Genomic DNA, 24,156 nt, shown 5'->3' with positions numbered 1-24,156 from the left:
AAACATTGTTTGTGTAGAGATGCTAGCTTGAGTCATGGGATATAGGAGCTGTTGAGGAAAGTACTTTATAATCATGACATGTAGTGTTTGTAGTTTGTATTTGAAAGCTGGAACAACATTATCAAGGCGCTGGGGATTTCTTCATAACGACCAATCTGATTCCAGTGTCTTCACCAACGGCGCAATGTGGGCACTAGTCTTCCTCCTTTTTGGAGGGAATTTCGATTAATTACAGACAATCACTATCAAGTGTAGCGACAAATGCAGCTTGTTTGCGTGGCATTTTTTCAACTGAAATTTAAATGAATATTTCCCGAAAGTAGCATATTAAAAAATACTCGTCTCGTTATGCGACAGTATCGGGTGATGATGGGCAAAGGGAAGTAACTCTAAATTTTTGTTTTCTGAACGAATAAAGAGGGACAACCGTATTACAAGTTTATTAAAATCCGAAAATGGATGTATTAAACAATAAATATATATTGGTTTAAATTTATAAAAGTTTCGAAGTTTTATCAAGTTTCAATCCCATGGACTTTTTTTATCCAGCTGAGAAATAATTCAAGGGTTCTACATTAAACGTTTAACCTAGAGACAGTCGTGTGATACAAAGTTATCTGCATGATTTATGAAATTTTGATAGTAAAAAAATGTCTAATTTTTCATGTAGAAAATACGGTACTGGTACAGCTTTTCTGAAATTTTGCAACACACATACATGCAATAGGAATATTTATAACGTGTGTATATAATGAGACTGAATCGCGAACATTCTCTTTATGAAAGGTCACATATGTAGTCAATTATTTCTGTTTAAAGTTAACTAGAACGTTCAACCAAGTAACAATAAATCAAAAAAACAAAGGGGGCATTACTGGCTGCGACATGCATTCAGATAATTGAGCGATCAATAGAATTCTGCCTATAAGATACATGGGCTCAAGACAATGAAGAAATCTTGAAAGTAAAATTAATGTTTCCTCCATTGCCGGAAACCCATGAATGGTCTGTTCTTTGTCATGTATCGGTTTCGCATTTGCAAAATAATATACGTAAAATGTTAAAGACAATAAATAAAACGTTTTTGCTTACTGATAGTCTATATGACACAAATACAACTTTAAAAATGTAGTATTTTTTGTAAAATTTTGTCAAAAGACACACATTTGATGAATTTTCATAATTTGTGACGAACTTGATGAATTAAGTACATTAATTTGGAATCCTATCCTATTGCGTTTTCCCTCTTTCATTTGACCGGTATGGTCAAAATATTTATATAGAGGTATATTTAAACAATAAAATGCTTTCTTTGGTTTTTCATACGGGTACATGTATATATATGAAGGTAGCGAGCATTGCAGAAAAATACATAACCTGCGTTAATTTGGAAAATAATTGAACTCATCATAAAGAGTAAGTAAAGGTAATTAAATAATTGTTGAAGTACATCAGTATGTTAGATAGAAGAAATACATAGCCAATTTTGAATATTTGTATACATGGGAATTTGAGTCTGACGTCATCGTGATTATTTCGTGCAGTCCGTGAATTTTTAAAGGTTGCTGAACAATCAACTGGTTAGAACTGGACTATGTAGATTTCAGTCCTGTCAGTTCCCATAAAGCTATGAATCGCAATCGGTTTTCTTAATAGATGAGAATATACTCAGTGAGTGTTGATATATTAAGCATCATGATACAGCAATTTTGGTAAACTGGTGATCAGTCTTTACATATTTATATTTGTATTTTTTTAATGACGGTAATATCTGATTACATTAAATGTAACAAACGTATTGTTGGATTATATGACATATAAATAGATTACAAATCTTTGATTTTAATCAAGTTGAAATAAACTGAGAGGTAAAATTATGAATAATGTCTCAGACTAACTTAACAGTAGTTATTTACTGGGTATGAGGACAAGATAAAACAGAAAAAAAAACTTCCAATGGCCTTATTTGTTGGACATGCTGACACAAATAATGCCAAAGGTTGAAGGCCTAGGCCAAGGTTTTTGTCCGAAGGTACAATCGTTATGATTCTTTGGAGACCAAAAACTGGAACTATTCATTCTTAAGGAATAGTAATGCATAATTTGAATGTACAGACATGCATGAAATAAATCAAATTAATGGATTATATAAGTTTAATAAAAACGAATTTCAAAAAGCCATCACTTATGAAGACCTTATTGCCTACAGATGCCGAAACTCTTCGTTAATTTCTTATTTGAGAAAGAAACCAACAAGTTCTTCTGGTGTATATTGTAGTCGCATTGATTTCTCATCCTTAGACAAAAATCCATTTATTACGGTAAAGCGGATATTTTTTCCCCTAAAACCTTTATAACGCCTTAATAATTATGTGGTTAAGAAGCCTGAAATATGCACAGGTACGTAGAAAGGCGTTTTAATAACATATTTCATATAGCAATTAACATCATAAGATTGTACGTGTGCTAAGCTTATAACGCTAATAGATTTTGGTAAACACTAAAAAAATTGAATTGATGCTTGGATTGATATACATACATGTATACTGTATACTTTTGACTGACCGATTTCTGTATATTATATAAATCTATGATATTTGTATATTCATATGCCATCGTTACAAAATCTTACAAAATCCCTCAAATTTCTATGTCAAAACATCATCATATTTATTGAAAAAAGCATGAATTTAAATATTTTAAGCATTTTGCTGATTTCTGAAAATAATTACACTAGTTTAGTGAGAAAAATTTGTTGTTTATTGCAATGTTTATTGAAAAAAGGATATAATGAAATTACATACAAAAAGTCACAGTTTTATCAATTTTAACTTCTCGTGGCAATAAAATATTGGAATGTGTCTGAAGAGTAATTAAAATTAATAAACTGTCCGTGAAAGGTCCCCATAAAATTACTGGTCAGGTTCACTGGCAGTTTAAGTGTGGCCCACACTCGCTGTCTCTAACCAATAGTGGCTGCATTGTTACAGATCAAGTCAGAATCAATCTAATTTGAAGCGCATTTATCAAAATTGATGCAGATTTTCTCAGCGGTATGTCTTTTAATTCGTGAAAACATCATATGGTATTTATTACAATTTTCAAAAATTAGTCTGGTCACCTTTTGTCTGGGGGGTAAAATATTGACACCCGTCCCCCGCCGTCTGGGGGTGATTAGTGAGTGCTGACCCGTGGCTAACGAGTCCTGGGGTACATTTTGATCCGGACAGGTCAAGTATGAATTCAGAAAATTGAGTAAATGTGTGGACTTAATCAAGTGTTCGCTTACTTGAATTAACGGACACTCAAAAACATCATGTTGAGCCGACCGAGTTTGTTTCATTGTAAAATGAATAGACACGATGTGGTATCAGAATACAGAAAGAGATATGGTTTTCCATACTTGAGAAAAGACGAAGAGAAATTCCCCCAAAATATATGAATACTAAGAAAAAAAAAATTAATCCTCTCCTTCTTTAATCAAAGGGCAATAACTTCTATTGACTCTTATCAGAAAAATAAACTTGGCTAGCGTGACTAACAGAGAAAATACCTCTCAAATTACAGGGTAAACAGATTACAGTAGATATTGTTAGCAAAAGTTTCCTGTCTTTTGCAAAATAATATTCATCCGCGTTTAACAAAAAACCCAGCACTAAAAATTCTTCGTTAACAATAGCTGGTTCAGAAGGATGTCTCAGTGGTAAAAACTATGACTGGCATAAAAAAAAAAAATTAAAATTGACTTCTGTGGTTGGAAAAACATTTTATCGTGATCTAATGACAGTTTTTAATTTTCTGATCGATTATAACTATCGTTAAATTTTTATGGATCAATTTGAAATCCATTTTCGAAAAAAATATTATGAATTCTATAGTGGCTCCTCTTTGGCCTTTGAAGTTCGCCAAGGATTGGTTTTTTTAATTTCCAGAAATTGAAATGATATGATTTTAGAAAAAAAAATATGTACAGAATGCATCAGGGTACGTTATCATTAGTGAAGATAACACCGTTTTAATGTACAAACCATCCCGTTTCTCTTATTTATTTTAATAGATGTCAATACAAAATACCTTTTGACATTTACATGTACCTTGATCATACAGAAAAATACATTAATATCAGTTTAAAGATTTAGGCACATGGTCGTTAAAATTGTTGCTTTCAAAAATCGATCCGAATTTGCTTACAGAGAGATCATAATGGCTAGAATATCAATACGCTGATAGAAAAAAGAACATTAAACTAAAATAAATAGTTATCTAGAGTTGAATAAATTGATTTACTGTGTCTCGAGAGTTGCATGATTTTGAGAGATTGTACAGATTGTTAAATAAAAGTACTTATACACAAGCAAATTAATTCAAAAATACATGTGTACATGTGTCTATGACTACTTCAGTTGGACAGAGAGTGTTGTATTTTAGCCTTGTGTCAGTAACAGACAAATTGGGCTAATTTAACGAAGACATCGGTCCAGTATTACCATGTATTTCATAACATAAATTCTTCAAAGTGTTTACAATCATCAACTGAATGGATCCATAATTAGCCTAATTCTATTTTGAATATAGAGGTTAATAGAGACCTCTATCTCTATTTCACAAAGTATTGCAATCTGAAACTCGACCCGGGAGCAGGTGGCCTGGGGGGTGGGGTGTAGTCTTGTCACGTCTGACTCAGTCTGCTGGGGTTAAGCCAAGTTGGAACTGGATCGAAAGTCGTGGCCATTTTGTCGAAAGTCTTTTCAGTTCTAATTGCAATGTATCATTCAGTTTTGAAAATCTAAGTAATCAGCGCTTGACAGTAATTTTGCAGTCATCGCGAGCAGTTATATATTCGTTTGAATAGAGTTCTAAATGGTCGTAGAGAAATTCTTCAGTAAATTGTCATTTTGCACGCACAATAATAATGGCAGTTTACTTTGAGTTATACAGAGATATGTGACCAGCAAGGTCAGAAGAGATTGTATGTATTGATTGAAAACATTAGACTTGGTCTCAATTATCTTGATATGGGGTACCCACTTTTCGGCACCTAAACACAAAGTGAGTTGAACGAAAATTGATGCACCTTGCACCCAACCTTTGAGGATTTTATGTTTACTAATGTACAAAAAATGTATACATTTTCTATATGATTTGAAAATGATGAATCGTTGTTAAAAAAGACCATACATGTATTTTGCGAAAATCCATTTTGGTTGGTTTACTTAATCCATAAAATTTATGCCCATAAATATTGATAAATATCGCTGCATATTTTTTTTTTTACATAATTTCAGTCAATCTGTTTGATGATATTTTTCACCGCCAATATCAGACAGAAAAGAAACAATAATTATTGAATTAAAGAAATTTTCAAATCTTTGACTGACTGAGGAATAACGCATGCATTATCGTCAATAGAGGTTTTTATCTTTGTGGGTTTTTTTTTCAAGTTTATCTTTCCTCCCTACATAAATAATTGAAATAAGAAAATAATAATTCAATATATGTGTATGTACATTTATGTATGCGAAACTCACAAAATGAAATGCATCATGGGCTTCATTCATCATATTTGAAGCTTAACAAAAATAAAATTTGGATAGAAATCCGACTCGACGTGTAAATTCACGAAACTGTATATCCTTAGTAACATGATATTGAATACTTTTTAGTTAGTTTTTACTCAATTTTATATCTTCATTTTGGCAGTGAGACACAAACGTATCCGATTCTTTGCTGTGTTTGCTATGAATTGTGTTTTTTTTTCCATTTTTGTATTCAACGTGCAAGTCAACCTGCACTTTGATACCTAATTATCATCTTTCACAGATAAACTTTATAAAAAAGTCAGTATCAAATAACATCGGTAACTAACATTTTACATGCAATGTTTAGCTATAGCCCAAATCCGAATCAGGTTCAAGTTATATAATAGAATCATTTTAACAAGACCTTTGACTTTCGGCAGGATTCAACTATCTTTTTCTTACATCAGAACAAGTTAAAATGACGCTGGTTTCAAGAGAAATGACCATAGATTGCGTAGTCTTAGCTCAAAATCCAGACAAATCTTGTTGTTTACAAAGAGCCATCATCATGGCTGAGTGGCAAGCAATGAAATAGACGTCAAATTGATTTTTGACACAACTACCCAAAGTCCAAGCCGATATTTGTAGTATGTTCTTCTTTTTTTTTTCTTATTTTGGCCAATTTGTTAGTCGGTACGAAGTAAAGCAAGTAGTTTTCTGGAGATAGTAACTATCGTCGACTCTGAAAGTGTAATAATCAATGCATGTAAAATTGTACACTTGTGTTTTCCAAGTTGAGACAGTCATCCGGATAACTCGATGTCGTAAAAGCCAGGTTTCCATGTCCTAATGCTGACCTAACAAACAGCTGCAGCTGATGTAAACTTACATGTACCTAATTAACAAAGAAAATTAATAACAACCATTCAACATTATCATTGTTTTATTACAAATGTAATTACAAAAATATACGATTGCAATATTAACAATTCGAAATAGCATTTGGCACATAATGTATCTACGGATCAAAGATCAAGTTTTGTGTTTGTCCTTTGGCAAGCAGACCTTCCCGATATAATAACATCTGAAATCGACAATCTGATATGCAAATAATTGTTCTGCTGACAAAGTTCATATTTCCTCGTACATTTCCGACGAAGAGTTAATGGCACTCTACACTGGATTCGATAGAAAAAATAGTCCGAAACCAGATTGCGTTTGTAATCAGATGAAAGCTTATTGCGTAGAGATATAAATCTGTATCACTCAATAAACAGGGAATAAATGAATGAAAATAAATAAACAGAATTCTGAACACAATCGAACGAGGTTATTTGTTCTCCATCAGACAACACATTCCGGATGTAAGCTGCTGTCATCGATGTCATCTACGGTATAGCTACCGGAAGTAGTTGTACTGAGGTCATCGTCATCTTCGTTCGTCATCATACTTCCATCCAAAATGTCCGACATGGAGTTAAAATGCGTAAATCGTTTTGGTCTATACGCAGAATAAGGAATATCACGAATATCAACATAGTCGCCGTACTCGTTCACTCGTCGGTCTGCATACTTCTGATGGTCATTTTCCACGGGAATGTCTTTTCTGTTATCCCTGAATTTCGGTCTGATATCTCCCAAATTAACGACTTTGTTTGAACACTGTTTCAGTCTTAAATGCTCTTGCTTGTTAACATGCGGATACAACTGCTTTAACAAATCTGAAAACATACAAAGAAACTCCATTAAAAACAAATTCAAATGACTGTTGGCAGACAGGCCTGCACAGTATCTAGTATGTAATTTGGAAATTACAATTTCATTGATCAACTGTTACTTGTTTAACAAAGAAGGCCAAAATAGAACATTTATATGCCAAAAAATAAAATTTGAAAATTACAAGTTTTATCAATGTTTCTGGTTTAATTTTACATGTTGACTAAACATGATCATGATAAAACATTTATTTGACAACAATTTAGAAATTGGAAAATTCCAATTTGATCAATTGTTTTGGTATCAATTTACATCTTGATCAAACAAGGCATCGATAAAACATTTAATTGCTGTGAGATCCGATTCTTATTTTACCTAGTTCCTGACACTGTGACAGACCTCCGCTACTGTGGATGTCACTCTCACTTCCGCCCCGCCCACTGTCAGAGGTGTTCGATTCTATAGAGGTCTCACTGTCGTTGTCACCATGGGGCTGCAACAAAAATGCCCATTTATTTACAAATTCACAATCATTAAATGGAAATGACAATATCTAGCCTATTATCATGTTCAATTTTATTTAAACTTATGAAATAACGGTATTCTTATTAGTTATCAGATATTTTACTATCAAAGACAAAGTAACTGTTTAAATAGATATTCTCATATTGACATATATTTTGATACAAAGCTTTCCATCCTTCGTATTGATCCAAACTCAGGTAATTGTTGTTTTAACATACATGTATTGTCTAAACAATATAACAATACAGAGTCATTCGTCACAGATGGAGATAGAAACACGTGCTCACCTGATTAGAATGCATGTTGATGATGTTCTGATGTAGCTGTAGCTTCCCCAGCTGTGAGTGAGGCTGAGTGTTGTATGAGGAGGGGCTGGGGACCGCCTTAACCTGGGCCACCCTGGGGTTCTGGGAAGGCATGATTGTGTCCAGAATCTGCAAAATGAAAGCATATCAATATAGTGTCAGTATATTATAGTAATATATCACTTATCATATGCAGAATAAAACCAGAAAAGTCAATATAGTGTCAGTATTATAGTAATTTATCACTTATTGCCCAAAAATCTCTTTGGAGGAGAGAAGGGATTTAGAATCTATCACTTTATCTCTCAAGTATCCCTTTTCGGGGTAGGGCTAGGATTGTGGAATTTATTCAGTAAGGGGTAATAGACAGAATAAGATGCATGTATTAAACGATACTCTGGGCTGAAGATCAGAGGATTTCTCTTTTAAAAGGAGGCCATGATCTTCTGTTTCGTTAACGAGGAAATAAAGATGCCAAGAATAATTCTATACACGAGCTTGGACTCAAGAGATTGCAGACAGAGGACATGATAACACGGGTCGTTTAGCTAAAAAGGATTGAAATTCAATACAGAACATGCTTAGGGTCCATCTGCCAACTCGGCGTAATTCCTCATTCAGTTATATTAACAGAGTGAGACTAAGATAGAGGTGTTTAGATAATTTTGAACAAAGATGCCCGGTTTCTTTTCAGGATTAGATGAAAAGCCTAGACGATTTGAAACGTCGCTTTCATTATCATGTAAATCTTCTCCGGAGGTACCGTATGAGCGAAAGAAAAAATGACACATCCATAATATCAATATTTACCCTTATCTAAAAACGAAGACAGGGTAAGAAACATGTCGTGCTTGTCATTTGTAAAAAATGAAAATATCTTAAAAGGGTAGGGGTGGGGGGTCCGGGGACAATGTATATCCACACATTCCAGTCTGACATGCGATTGTCGTGATCGAACGATATCAGAAAGTTATCGGCACGGGACAACCGGGCACTGTTTTTACATGTTGCCCTCGGTGGGTTTGTTGACAGGCTAATCCCACCCTGTCCACTACAGATTCCCCGTGTCAATTACGGACCCCGATAAGGGGCCACTTTATCTTTTTGAAGTTGTTTTGATCACGTGACCCCCTGACCAAAAGGTGTCGAGCGGAGTGAAATCTTTTGTCAAAAATTGATAAAACACGACTGAGTCCACGATTCGGAAACGCTTAATCCTTTTAATATTTAATAAATGTGTTTGAAGTTTGCTGTCAAAAATCTGAGTCATCTTATCCCAGTTGAAGTGTTTTTTTTGTTTTATTTGTAATGGGCCTACTGTTTCTCCTTTGCTTTTAGAACCCTATTCTCTTGGCAAACTTTAACAAACTAAGTAGTTTCTTATTTTCCAAAGTACATAGGTTTCTGTGTACAATATGTCACATTTAAACATGCGTAAATTGGTGTCCAAATTTTAAAGCTTTTACTATGAATGGTTCGTTATGGAATGTTTTATCAGTGGAGAGCAATCCTAGTTTACAAAAGCTGAGTCAATAACCATTATTTCTATTGTACGGGAACCCTTTGTCTGGACCCAGGGCAAGTGGAGAAGCAAAATAAGTTTTCGGAAACACAGGCTAATTTTTAAATGAATGTTATTATAAAACAACAAATAATCATGGGCTAAACTTGTAGGACAATGCTAATCAACTATAATTTTCAGAATTTTTTTAACAATGGCCACGCAACAACAGAACACATTAGCTTTGTAATAACACTTAAAAATTTGGGTTAAAGTTATTGCAAACAATCAAAGAAAATATAAGTTATACCACAATTATATGTCAAGAAATACAAAGAGTGTTTAGCGATATATAAGTTTAAATGCTAAATAATGAGCAAAAATGTTTTAATTGCTGCCAAACGAAGTTCGTTTTCTAAAAAAGGCAAACAAAAACTACTACAAAGAGGAAAGGTGATTAAGATATACGCTAACTTAAGTACCGTTTCCCTTTCGAAGCCTTTTTTATCATTTATCACAGTTATTACTCGGTTTAATGGACTATAACAGAACTCAAAAATAAAGTTCGAAATGACATCAGCGCTCACATAGCTGCACAAATGGATTCTATAGATTTTTTTTCAAAACCACACATTTTTAAAACACTATTTCACATTCGTAAAAATAGTTTTCCTAATTGTTTTTCTGTTTCAGAAAAGAAGAGGTGATTTGTAACTTACCCTATCAACTTCCTGTTTGGGTGGATTTTTCTGATACAAATGTCGTTCCATTTCAAGGGTGTCATATTTCTTTTCCTCATCCATGGAGAAACTAACACGCTTTTCTCCCCTTCCTTTGTTTCCCGCGTGATCAATGGCGTCGTATTGTTCTTTACCGTCGCTCGGCGTGTGATGGTTCCTGGAGATTACTATGCCGTTGTTGTTCTTTTCCAGAGCTCGCTTCTGCATATCGTTGCGTCTGATGAGGAAGATGATGAGAATGATGCTTCCTGCGGCCACAACGGTTACACAGGCGATGATTACAGCAATCATCAAGTAATTATCATCATTGGGAGTTCGTGGAGCGACAGGGGCCAATATTTGATGAGACAGGACTATAATTGTTAATGAAACGTTTGAGGACAATTTGGGAACGCCTTGGTCCTCAACCATAACAGATATAGGGTATCGATTGACGAAATCGGATGTTAACGGTCTGTTAAGCTTCATTTCTCCACTGTCTTGGTCTATTGAGATGAAACTAATGGTTGTTGCAGCGAAAGAGTACACAAGTTTTGCATTGTTGTCATAGTCCCGATCTTTGGCTTCCACCTTGCCAATAATACTGTTAATAGGCAGATCAAATAAAAATGCAATAGTTTTATTCTCTGCGTTAGGAAATATGATTTCTGGGTAATTATCGTTTTCGTCCGAGAGGAATACTGTCACATATCCGGTACTACTTAGAGATGTCGGCGTACCCTTATCAACAACCACCACCTTGAAATTGATTCCATGCGGATGAATTTCCCGATCTAACGCTTTCGTGGAAACTATAGTCCCACTTTTCGAAATCAAAAATGGTAGATTTGGCTCGTTATCTGTGGATGCTATGAAGTCAAATGTTCCATTATTTCCTAGATCGTTGTCTTTAGCTGTTAACTGCCCCACAAACAGACCCGATGGCTGGTTTTCAGGAATGGTAAATGTGAACAGTGGGTCTGTAAATCTTGGTTTGTTATCATTCACATCTAGAATGGTTATAGCGACATTTGCAGTGGATGACTTTCTCGGATTACCCTTGTCAGTTGCAACAACTTTAAAGTTGATTTCAGAGGTATTTTCCCTGTCTGTTACAAAGTTAGCAAATATGATACCAAATGTTGGGTCAATTCCAAAAGGAAATCGCCCAATTTGGGAAAGAGAATATTCAATTTCAGCGTTTATTCCAATGTCGAAATCCAAAGCTGATACTCTCAAGACCTCAACCCCTATTTCATTGTTTTCATAAAGTTCAGCATAGTAAGTGGTCTTTAAGAACGTTGGAGAATGGTCATTCATATCCATGACAGTGACCCTAAAGGTAGAGGTCGAACTCAACGGAGGGATGCCGGAATCGACACATGTGACGTTGATTTCGTACTCGTCGACTTTCTCTCGATCCAGCTCGACGTTGACCACGACCTTGTATTCGTTGACATCCAGTTTGTCGAGTCGAAAGTTCGGGTTACTGAGGGAGCAGGTGACATGTCCATTTCGACCAGTATCCTCGTCCGTGACTCCAACGTGCGCCACAGCTGCCCCCACACTCGCCGACTCAGCGATCCTGGCTTTCGGAGCATTGGACAGCAAATTAATGTTGATTATCGGGGGGCTATTTGTTGAATCTAGAACCTTGACATACACTGTTGCTTGAGAGATCAAAGGCTGATCAGCGTTATCAGATGCTTCAATTATTACTTTAAGAACCTCACCAGAATAGTAGGTTAAAGGTTTGATCAGACTCAGATTTCCATGCGTTTCATTGATAGAGAACATTTGCTTGATGTCGTCAGATTGGTAGGGGCTGAGTCGGTACATTACTTGTCCGTTTTTACCCAAGTCTTTGTCAGTAGCACTCATGTTTAGAATCACTGAATTAGCTTCCACATTTTCCTCTATCGTGATGTTATAAGTCAACTGACTAAACGTTGGTTTGTTGTCGTTGACGTCTGTAACGTCGATATGGACGGATAAACTTCCGGTTTTCTGAGGAATTCCGCCATCAACGGCTTCTATAGCTAAATCGTAAAATCCAACCTTTTCTCGATCTAATGTTCTATTCAGAATAAGCTTCAAAGCAGAACTTCCAATCAAAGAATTATCATAGCTCAAAAGGAAAGGAGAACCCGCTGGTTTCAATAGGTATGTCTGAATTGTGTTGTTGCCACTGTCCAAGTCAACAGCACCCTCAACGGAGAGTGAAGAGTTTGGAATGGATGATTCCGAAATCTCTAAGTTCGTTTTGCTTTTGACGAAATATGGCGTATTGTCATTTATGTCCAACACAATGACTTTTACTTTGATGATTTCGAAAAACGTTCCAATTGTCGACTGGGCACTCACGTCCAATTTAATTTCACAAACATTTGAAAATTTACAATGCGAAAGGGATTCCCTGTCTATTGTTCCGTTGGTGGAGAATGAACCGGTTCTATCGTTGATGTTAAAATACACAGCTAAAGGATTCCCCTGTGAGAGGATGTTAAAACGGATATTTTCACGATCCACATTTATCGAGTAATTCCTCTCCAAAAATTTCAAATCGTCGACAATGTTTCCAATTATATAGTTTGATGGCAGTTCTTCGTTGATTCTGTATTCCATATCATGTCCTGTCGTGTCCGAAATAAAGAGATAGACGACAATGAAAATCGCCAACTCTCTGCCGCAACAGCACTGCATCTTGTCGTTAGACAGCTGAACACTTTATGGTGACGAAATTGAAACGCTTCAGATGGTAGATTAACGCCACTTCAATCTATCCGACATCCTGAAATATAAAAAGCGCAATGATTATTTGAAAACCAAAAATATTTAAATCCTTAATGGAAATTCATTAAATAGCGTCCTCGTATTGAAATAACTTACCTATTCCAATATACGTAATCACTCTAAAATATCTTGAACCAAGACACCCTTTTTATTTTTTCTTTATGCATTACCATTACATTTATAAGGTATGATATGAAATAATCTACGAGACTCGGGAAAAAAAAGTTTTGACAGTCAATAATAGAATAGCCAAAGAACAGTAGCCCTTGTATTTCAAACACTCCGGTTTTAAATATACCTTGAAATGTGACTTTTATCCTTTTGTAATTATGTTCCTTCTGTAATCCTAATGTCAACAAAGATGACAAATCGCACAGAACGAAAACTTTCACATTTAATAAGTAATCCTTTAGTCAAAACATACATTAAGAACAAGTGTATATTGACATTCTCTAATGTAATCCAGTGAGCTATTTGATCAGTATATTACTTCGACATTTACATTAATATTTAGCGAGAGCGGAATCGTGGAGAGCTAAGCCCCGCCCCCCTACACACTCCACTAACCACGGTCCTCAGAGACAAGATCTCGCCGCTCAGGTGTTGTTTCTCTTTTTTGTTGAAATTTCCGTTAAAAAAATGAGGCGGAAAGTCATTGAGAGAGAAACAGAGAGAGGAGTTCCGAGGCTGATCATAAGAGCCATTTAAAATAAAGAGAAGGCAGATACTATCTAATTTACCCGTGTGTTTTACAAAATCGACAACACACGTTGTCACTGTACTGTTTTTCGATCGATTTTAAAGGAATGCAAGGCTGTTACGTTTATTTGTAACTCGATAAAGAGATGTTTCACATCAATTAAATAAATCTAACAACATGTTTTAGATGGACTATATTTATAAGCTAGTCACGAGCTTTTACAAAAATCCTTGGGAAAATGCACCCAGAAAATTTCTTTTTTACGGTATTTAAAACACTTAATTACATTATGTAACATTCTGCACAATTGACACTTTTTAATCTTTATTCTGTTAATTTCCATGTCTCTTAAGACGGGTACTGAAAATTTAAAAAAAAAATCACGCTTTGGCGCCTATGGGGTATTTCTTGCACATCTGAATTATTTTAATTACATGGGAATTCTTCAGAACCCGTGTCTAAAAGAATGAACAGCATGGGTACCTAGACATTACTAGCAATGATTTAGTTCTAAAAGATGACAAAGGACACTACACAATTGAATAAATTTTAATTCAAAACCAGTAAAAATTTGTAAAACTTTATTTCTAGGGATACCAGATGGCTGTCAAGAATTTATTTATGACGTTTTATTTAGGCAAAGAAATACTTTTTATCGAGGGACGAAGCAAAACAGCCCTTTAGAAATTTGAAACTTACTGTCAGAAATAACAGAGTATTAAAATATTTATTACTTTTGCAATTTACATTATAAAACACGCAGTCAAATGGTTACTCAAAGAGAGTATACGTTTCGTAAGGACACACATACACAAGTTTGGGGTTCCCTTTTTCTGTGGACACAGACGAGACAGGTCTTTTATCGTACCGATCGGCCTCTTGTTCAACACTTGTAAGCCACCGAGTAATTTACCCGGAAGCTAGCCAAAAATTATGTTAACTTTTGTATCTACTAATCAAAACATATGTAATCGTTTGTCGTCCATTTTTCATTCCATCTCGTTCCTCGGGAGTTCATGAGTCATTAGGCAGCGGTAAGCGTTTTTCTTCTAACACCCTCAGAGTGGTAAGCCCAAAAACCCGACCATTTGGAACCGACGTTCCTTGTTTGTGTTTCAGATCAAATGACAATGCTCGCCTAATTCCAAAACTTACATCACCTTCGATTTGAATGATTACACTTCAATGAGATACATAAACATGTATGAAGCGAGCCCCCAAACCCAGTCTCCAGTGATATGTAACCCCTTTGTACAACTTATCGTTGGTAAATCGGGGGAAGAAGGCAAGACTTGCTCAGTAGAATAGAATACCATTCCTTTGTTTTTCTTTCCTTAAGAATATTTAAACTCGGTGGTTAATTTTCTTTTTACCCCAGTTCCTAAACAAATTAGAAGTGAAATCATGGGCAACAGGGGAATCGTCTAATTCCATTTAAAACTGATCAACTATGTCGGAGATTTTGATAAAATCGGAATAGTCTCTACCCCCACTCCATTCAAGATTAATTGACTCATTCAGGTACTAAAATTAATGTAAACCCACAATATACAACTCGAGGTATTTGAAGATTGAACACTGAATTTGGCCTGTTGACATTTTTATAAATTTTACTATCCGAATTTCCAAATTTTCCTAGCGTTACAATTGACGTACTTTCCGGGTCACTGGATAGTGTTAAGACCCGAAGGAATTCCGTTAATTGTTAAAATGAGATTAAATACGAAACTGTTACAATATCAAGTGATATGATATTTGAATTTTTAATTAAATTCTAATTCATATTTTAATCTCCTTACCACTAAGATGTATCAAAATATCAGCGTATTAACAATACAACTGTACCCCTATTTCATTAGATAGTGTTATATTCTGCTAGAATATCTAATTAGTTTTTTCCTCTTCTCTACTTTAAGTTACCGAAAACGCTACTTTTCAGTTATTCAGAGATCCATTTTCACTCCAGATTGCATGAATTATTACGGTTAAGTAAATGTCAGATGAGAACAAGGTCTATGGATTTCAAAACGTCTCAGAAACCCAGTACACAAAAGGAAGGCATGAATTTAAATATTTCTTTCAATTACATAAAGCAGCTATCATATTTACGACATGCAAAGTTTCTTAACTAAATCTCCCCGGCGTTCTCAAGCTGTAGTTCTTTTTCAGTCATTTGAGAAAGAAAATAAGATAAATTGTATTTTGATTCCCTTCCCGTTTCTCCGTTATTTCAGCCCCCACTTGGTTCCTATAAAGAAGCTATCTCAACTCTTTTACAAACATATCGTCCTCTACAAAAATTCCTTTAAAAGCTGTGCTTAAGTGAGGCTTTATAAACCTTTTCATCACCAGTATGCAAGATCAGTAAAAAAGGATAGAATGCTGTTAAAAATGATTAATGGCCTTCATAATTTTTGCCGGTGATTGTAGCTACGAACGAGGCCTTTCTTTGCCGTGCTGAACCGTGCATTGTGTGCACATCTTAGAGGAGTGATGGATGCACAAAGGATGGAGTGAGGGATAAAGAGGTGTCCTGACAACGTACGACGTGCATAGACTGAGCTGATTGATTATCAATTAATGTACCTTTAGTCAGGTGTTTAACACCAGATGCATCGCAATGGATCGTCGTATAAAATCACTTCTTTGACTTTTTTAAATTTCATTCGCATGCACACAGATCCTTTCATCTGAATATCCTTCTTGAAATATTTTTGACACATGTAGATGTTACAAAATTTGATTTGATAATCAGATAGGTACACTAGATTCCAAACCGTTGCAAAGTTTGGTTAAAACTCAGAATGAACAGAATCATGTCAATTTTGTTACATTTACCTAAAAAATTTAAAATTTTCTTGCTTTAATTTATTGCTAATTAATGATATTTGATGATTTTGATATACGACGGCATCGCATTCGTTCAGGTATCGAATTTCACTGTCATTGTTAAACATGCATTATTACCTTCCTTAAATATTCATGATAACGATTACCTATGCAACTTCTACATGTTTCACTTTTCCGAGCATTAAACTAAAGGTTTTTTTTTAAAGTTTTTAATTTTTTTTTTTTGCTTTTCTTCGAACTCAAAATATGTTGTTTATCATAAGTTGTTTCACGGATATAAAACATGCGTGTTTACTTATCCTGTTAAACCTTAGAACGAATATGTAATATAATACTAGTATTATTATGGAGCGATTTTAAATGAAAACATTCTTCCAAATCATATAGCAAATTGTATATCAACATTCAATCCTACAACTTATCGAACATAAAAGATAGGTCTAAAAATTAAAAGTTTCGAGTTACTATATACTTACACGTGTTAAACAGGTCCTGTTTTCCAAGTACGGTTAAAATCTGTAAAGCACCGTAAACAAACTGAACGCACTTTTCCCTGTCTGTACAGTATCCGTCAAAGTCCCGACATCCTCTGGAGGCCGATAAATAACCGTAAATGTTAATCGAACTAAAGAAACATCATGTCAGACCAATTATCTCATGCCTTGTTTTCGCGGAACAACAAAAACCTATTAAACATTCCCTTTGATTGACGCGTGGAACCACTAATTATTTGTAATAGATTGTCCGATACGCCAGCACTGGCACATAGGTAAGAATTGTCACCCTTACTCACGTTAAGTGCCGAGATGCCCCGAAGGTGTGGTTCGTTAAGCGGAATTGGCCGAAAGGGTGTCGGGTACCTGCTGATCACACCGTGGAACCGAATTCTTTCTGAATATTCTTTATTAATGTCTAACAGTTTGCCATCTGAATATATGACTGACAAGTTCAATAATATCATAGCTGATCTATAGAATAATACCATGTTGTCACAAACGATTAGATAATCCCATTATTTTGCTTTTCATGAAAGAGTCGTTATATATGTACCTTTGGCCACCGTTAGTTTTAGGTATTCAATATTTCGAACATACGTGTAGATGTAATGAAATTTCGACGATCCCTTGTGCCGAAGATTTAAAAGTAATTTATATTCTTAAAGAACATGTCACAATAAAACGACTTAAACAGACATAAAGGGGTTATGTAACGTAATAATAACGTTCTGAAAATATTGTTCCATCTTGGGTGCTGATATCATTTTAAATACAATGAAATTTTTCTCGGTGAAAGAAATTTCAAATTCATTGAATCTGAAAGAAACACTGCAATCGGTCTTCACATGTTTACTGTTCACCCTTTATACCCAATGTCATTAAACGCTGCTAAAAATGGCTGAATTTGTATCTTTATTCATGATACTTTTGTTATTATGTGTAATAAGCGCAATAAAATTAACAGACAGACAGCGATTTGAGGCAGATTTTCACTGATTTATTTGTCCGATATAGACTTAATAAAAATAACATGTAACAATGGACATTTCCCGATGGATATGTTGGAACAAGATGAGATTATTGATAATCTCCGGCGAGTCGAACTTTACTGAATTTTATACAACTTCAATAAGATCATCACACCTGCTTGATACCTTAGAGAAACATACAGCAGCTTCCTTCGTCAGTTAGTCACACCCGGATTATCTTGGGTAACACTATTAGGCGAGCGGGCACTGATTTTGTATTCATCTTTAATCTCTTAATACCTGTTAGGGTAAATAAAGTCGTAACTTATAATTGAATCGCTTTGTTATTAATTAAATCAAAGTCGTGAAAGTGAAAAAGCTTGGCCGTACCGTTACAGAATTCCTTTCTTTTACTAACAGCAAACGTACAAATATGAAGATTTGGTTGAGAAGGGCTAACTGTATGTTTTTTCTGTGAATTATGATATCGTGTTCATCTGTGTCGTAGACTAAACTGGATTAAAGGTGAACAATGCTCTAATTTTTTATTGTTAGAAGAACGTGAAATAATTTCAAAATAAATAGAGGTAAAAAATACCCCAAAAGTTGATAAAACGGTCCCTTTCCTCTTTTCAAGATTTATGTAGAAAATTCATTTAATGTAAACCCCTAAAATTAATATGAAAATGATAGAATACCAACTTAAATGTTTTTACGGAAGGTATATATATTACCGTTCATTTTATTTTCCTTTTGTGTTATTCCACTTACTTGAGGCCACACGGAACAAATAAAAAAAACAAGATTCTTCTGTATGACCTCAAACCAAAAGAATATCAAATTTTATTTAATTTAATTTGACTACTTGTTAACAATACTTGTGAAGTTCAAATAACTTTTTCATATCTTGCAAAATGGCGCTACAAGACTTTGAAAGTAATTTAGATAAAGAGACTCTATAGAATTTCAAAAAAATTATAGTGCAATTACAGGAAGTACAAATCGAACACCTTAAATGCATTTAAATTGGATTTTAAACCCCGGAAAAATTATCTGAAATGATGATCGGTTAGAAGTCCTACCATCTCACCATCGCACCTCTCAACTAATGGCTATCTAATTCACTGGGCACTGATTATGGTTAAAGATTCGAAAAAAAAAATGCTTAAAAGAAAAAGAGCGATGGAAGCCGTGACAGAGACATTAAAATTCGGGTGAGATTTTATAGATGCTATCGTGACTGGAGGTGATAAAGCCCCGGCCCCTTGTTTCGGGGGGCGATTTCGATGTATACTTGTACCTCATTCCTTTTTTTTCATGGTCCGTGATTTTCTAATGTCCGAGATTACCCGAAGATAACACATCAAAGAAAATCGTTTTATGATGCGTATCTACTTAAAATGTTTTTGATGTGTTTATGTGAGAAAAATTACAAGTAATTACATTAATTCGAGTTCCCTTAAACACAGATATGTTCAAGGTCTATTCATAGATGTATCCACGGATTGGGAGGTTTGAAAATTAAATTCGACATTGAATACATTGAGTACAAGAATTTAAAATGTCATTGAATTTTCTTTAAAAAATAAAGAATAGAAAATTAGAAAAAACCATACACATAAAAATTCTTCTTACCATAACATGCACACAGTATATTATTATGTTGAAATTAAATTACTTGCATCATTTAATTCACTTGAATGTACACAGTACACCTTTATCTTGGCTGAGGATATCTTATTAAAAATTAAAAAAAATAAATAATTAAAAAGGAGCCACAACAAAAGCTATTTCAATAAAAATTATTTTTTAGAATTCAATCGTTAACATGCCAAAAAACCCAACTGGTTTTGAATGGCCGTGCAGATGACTGATTTGTGAAATATTTGAACGATTCATGTTTGTTCTTAACGACCCATGTCGACGCCTGTAGGAAAAAAAATTAAAATCATTTCGATAAACAACCGATAACTATATAGATATTTATCGACGACTTAAAATGGTATTCTGACTTTTGGGTTTTAAATCGCCGTCAAAAATGATTTCAGATACTTTTGTATAGATATTATTTCAATGTTGCTGACAGGCGACATTGATTGGCAGAAGGTGATAAGTCATTGAAAGGTCATGGGTGAGCCTGACCACGCGCGCATACCGGAACTTAAAAGTCTTTAGAAAGAGTGAGACAGCGACAAGCGCTAGACATCGCATCCCAATTGATGTATATCTGTATTTAGATTTTATTCACGACCATTCTTGGTTCGTGACTCGACTGAAACCGGACATGTGTGTTTGGTATACTGTACATTGAAACCACCTGTACCAAATGCCTTTGATTGATGAATGAAATAGCCAAATACAATAAATCTATAGTCAACATTTAAAAAAAATTAGTTTTGATGAGGTGTACATGTATTTCTTGGAACCAGATTTTTCCTTGGTGTTAAATAAATGCTTGATATTGTTGTAATCAAGTTTGGTATGATAAAGATACTGTAATCAATTTGCGATTAAAATGAAAGAAGGAAATAATTTCATATTTTCGCTATTCTAACAAACATCTTGGAATGTTGTCGTTTGGCCCAATACATCAATGTTCTGTGGCAGCTGTCCATGATCTGTACAAAAAAACACCACAGAAGTTACATGTAAACATGATATCTCCTGTTATTTTTCTAAAACAAACGAAAAACAATCAAGTTCCATGGTATCGTCAGCAAAGAAACATACGTTTTTATCCATAAAAAATTAATAATGTACAATTAATCACAATAAATTAGAAATCCAAAAACCCCAACAGAGACCCAAATTTTGACTCAGACCTAAGGAGAACAGATACCACCAAACCACAGAAAACAAGTGAATGAGTTATAAACCCATGAACATCCTTTTTTGTGTTAATACCGTATGCTGTGTTGGAGAAGCGTGGATGCGTTAATTTAAGCTGATTGTACGGTAACAGGCGGGGAGAGGGAGCCTTGACAGGGTGACGTGAATTAGAGGGGTAATGAAAATGATTTAATAAAGCATCCTTATGATGAACGTACATGTAGTTCAATTAAAGGTCAGGCGTCTATGAAAAAAAAAGAATTATACGCTATAGTTAAATATTTTTAATTTTATTTTTTGTTTTTAGGTATAAATTTAATTTCCGTGTTATACTGGTACATGTATATACTGGTACATGTATGTACAGTACATATAAAAGTAAAGTGTTTAGTATGAAGCACATAATTACATGGTATTTTAAGCACCTTAAATTTTCTAATGAATGCAAACAAGTATAACGAAACCTGTATCATTTTCTACAAAATTCATTAATGACATTACCAACTTAAGCCTTTATCAACTGATGTTTCATTGCAAAAAGCGTTCATAAACAACAAATAGATGTATTAACACGTATGTCCAATGTAATTCAGCATGCATCAGAAAGAATTGTAACTTCAATACAATTCCCTTTTTCAAAATTAAACTACAACGACTACAAAGGATCTGGACAATAAGAATTTTGAATGAAGATAGGGCTCACAGAAACAATGCTCCGTGGGGAACTTTGGGCCGGTATGGACTGGGTACTTCAGACTGCTATAAGCGTGCCCTCTTCAACCATTAAACGATATCAGACACAGAAAAGGATTGTCCGATGTCATCATCATCGATATTTTTGATTTCATTGCCATATCTTGAACGAGCAAAATTTTGATTATATAAAGATCAAATCAAAAAGAAAGATAAATCAACACTTCAGCTTGAAAGACTTTGGCATTGATTCGGCGGAACAAAGGCACTGCATAAAGAAAGTCAGAAAAGTCATTTCTACACGATCGCTTTTGCCGTGTTTACTTTTCAAGTTTTTTCTACTGTCATTCCTTGTTTGAATATAGAATTCAGATTTCGAAACAGTTTTGATAGACCTAAAAAAATCCATTGCTTGTCACTGAAAGACCTTTGGGAGACCAAAAGTCGTCAATGGCAGACAGGGCCATTGAAATGTTAAAAAAGCGACTTTATATTGCTTTTTATAAGTGGATATTTGCAAGCTTAGACATCTCCGGTATTATTCACTCGCTCAATGTGTGTCATTTTATTACATAAAAAAGTTCTCGGTAAAAAATTGATCTCGGTGAAATGGTACAGACTATCCCCTTATTCAACGAACCAAACTGCTTAAAAATATGACACAAATTATACCAATGTTACCATGAGTGAAGTTGGATAAAAATGATTGCATAAATTGCGTCCTATCTTTAATTAATTGAGACGACACATCCGGCTTTATGGTTAGTCTTTTTGAAAATTGGATAGATCTTTATGTTGGCACTTCACACTTTTATATCGAAGCAACGGTGATTGCAATATAAACAAATATTGAATGAGATACATCTAACACTATCTCATGTATTCATTTATACCCAGAGAGGTTGATGAACGAAACATTTCACCTATTGACATCTAAAACTAAGTCCCCAAACTTCATTGAGATATCTTTACACACGCAGGGTCAAGAGGAAAAATTCGATAATCCTCCTTTAAGATTTCATCATTGAAATATCAACAAAAGTTACATCATTAGAAATTTGATACTTAGTCAGTAAATTGTGTCCACATGTGTAGTAAATAGTATCACTTGATTTAAGTCAATATTCCTATCGCGCATTGATTCGCAATGTGTGAAACGGTCCCTCCAAAATTGATAGCGTCATGCTAGGCCCTGTTTACATAATCCATTGGCCAATCGATGACAAAACAATCTCTTGATAGAGAATCGAACACTGTGTTTGATTGGGTTTAACGGGGCCTGTATATTACATTTACCCGTGACTTCAACTGTGGTTGTTGGAAAAGAAACACTTAGCAACAAATTTATGGACGAATCTATGACCACAGAATCCGGGGACACTCCCGAAACGCCTCTCTCTCTCTCTCTCTCTCTCTCTCTCTCTCTCTCTCTCTCTCTCTCTCTCTCTCTCTCTCTCTCTCTCTCTCTCTCTCTCTCTCTCTCTCTCCACGTAATGTACTCAGATGAATTTGTCATGTTAATTTTATTTTACATGATTCTTTGTTTGATATCTTGTATAAAAACTTGTTGAAATGAGTCGTTGACCTAAACGAAATTTTATTTGAAATACATATGATTTGGATCTGCAATAAAAGTGCACTTAACACACCAATTTCATCTTCAGTAAATGCACCAGGTTATGAAATGCATAAATAAGATCCATAAAAGGGTAAAATCTTCAATTATTGCCCAACTTAATCCTACAGTGATTATAAGATAACACCTTTTAACAGTTTTGAAGTGCTTTTAAATGTGTTGCAGATGAACGAAAACGTTTTAAGAATTTACATAATTTTATATAGATTCTTATTTGAAGAAGGATTATGTCATATTTCCGTTTATTCTTTTCACCAATGGGTTAAAGATATAGCTAGAAAATATCGTTTTTAATTTGATTTAAATACTTTCAAGATTATTTTTGTCAAACACCTTACTTCCAAATATTTGATCAAATTAAGTTTAAAAAATTCGAAATTTTATTTCCCAGAATGATCAATATTTACTTGAAGCTGTTTGGTTAAAAAATATGTTTATTGAAAAAAACCTCGCGACATCAGGTGGAAACTCAGAATTTTTTCTCATTTTAATTAAAATACAAAATGGCACTTCAGTGTCAAGAGGGGTCGCACTAATGACCCACCCAGTACAGCATCACCTGGAATTAAACTGTCATTATCAGCCCCTGAAAGAACTTCGCCACAGATTATAGGATCAACGGATGTCTGGACTGACGAGTTCAAGTGTGGGGCCCTTCACTAGCTCATGACAAGAAGTAAACCGGGCGTGTAAGACTGTTCTGGTTGTTAACTTTCAGAGTACGCCCTGACAAACTCTTTAAAATGCTCTCTTATGCATTCTCATGCACGCTTGTAATAGAATTGACAAAATATTATTAATGTGGAAATAAAGAGACTAGCACGTGACTTTTACAAAATTTGCATCCTAATCTAAAAAGAGGAAGAAAAAATCAAATTCATTCTGAAACAAAGTTAACACGAAAT

The 24,156-nt window shown here is 34.5% G+C and overlaps 1 protein-coding gene across 3 annotated transcripts; it reads right to left on the bottom strand.

The window, feature by feature from the left end:
• Positions 1 to 6,444: 6,444 nt before the first annotated feature.
• Positions 6,445 to 17,519, bottom strand: LOC105334995 (protocadherin gamma-A4). 3 transcript variants are annotated; one of them, XM_011438650.4, is made up of 5 exons: positions 17,105 to 17,519; positions 10,286 to 13,076; positions 8,048 to 8,194; positions 7,611 to 7,728; positions 6,445 to 7,240 (listed from the first exon to the last, which is right to left on the bottom strand). In XM_011438650.4, the coding sequence occupies exons 2-5, from the start codon at positions 12,986 to 12,988 to the stop codon at positions 6,864 to 6,866; spliced, it is 3,345 nt and encodes a 1,114-aa protein (XP_011436952.3). In that variant the 5' UTR covers positions 12,989 to 13,076; positions 17,105 to 17,519; the 3' UTR covers positions 6,445 to 6,863. The 3 variants fall into 3 exon arrangements, with proteins under 3 accessions (XP_011436952.3, XP_011436951.3, XP_065931158.1); XM_011438649.4 differs by lacking the exon at positions 17,105 to 17,519 and adding an exon at positions 13,377 to 13,662; XM_066075086.1 differs by lacking the exon at positions 17,105 to 17,519 and adding an exon at positions 13,175 to 13,312.
• Between the last annotated feature and the right edge of the window lie 6,637 nt (positions 17,520 to 24,156).

This window comes from Magallana gigas, chromosome 2, assembly GCF_963853765.1.
Source record: "Magallana gigas chromosome 2, xbMagGiga1.1, whole genome shotgun sequence".
NCBI classification, from domain to species: Eukaryota; Metazoa; Mollusca; class Bivalvia; order Ostreida; family Ostreidae; genus Magallana; species Magallana gigas.
The sequence above is the reverse complement of the archived record's forward strand: the minus strand, read 5'-3'. Positions and strand labels throughout refer to the sequence as shown.

Coding starts and splice junctions, on each gene's coding strand:
- LOC105334995 (XM_011438650.4), bottom strand. CDS start 12,988: ATGCAGTGCTGTTGCGGCAGAGAGTTGGCGATTTTCATTGTCGTCTAT. Junction 7,729..8,047: donor TCAACATGCATTCTAATCAG/GTGAGCACGTGT, acceptor TTTTTGTTGCAG/CCCCATGGTGACAACGACAG. Junction 7,241..7,610: donor GTCACAGTGTCAGGAACTAG/GTAAAATAAGAA, acceptor GTATGTTTTCAG/ATTTGTTAAAGCAGTTGTAT.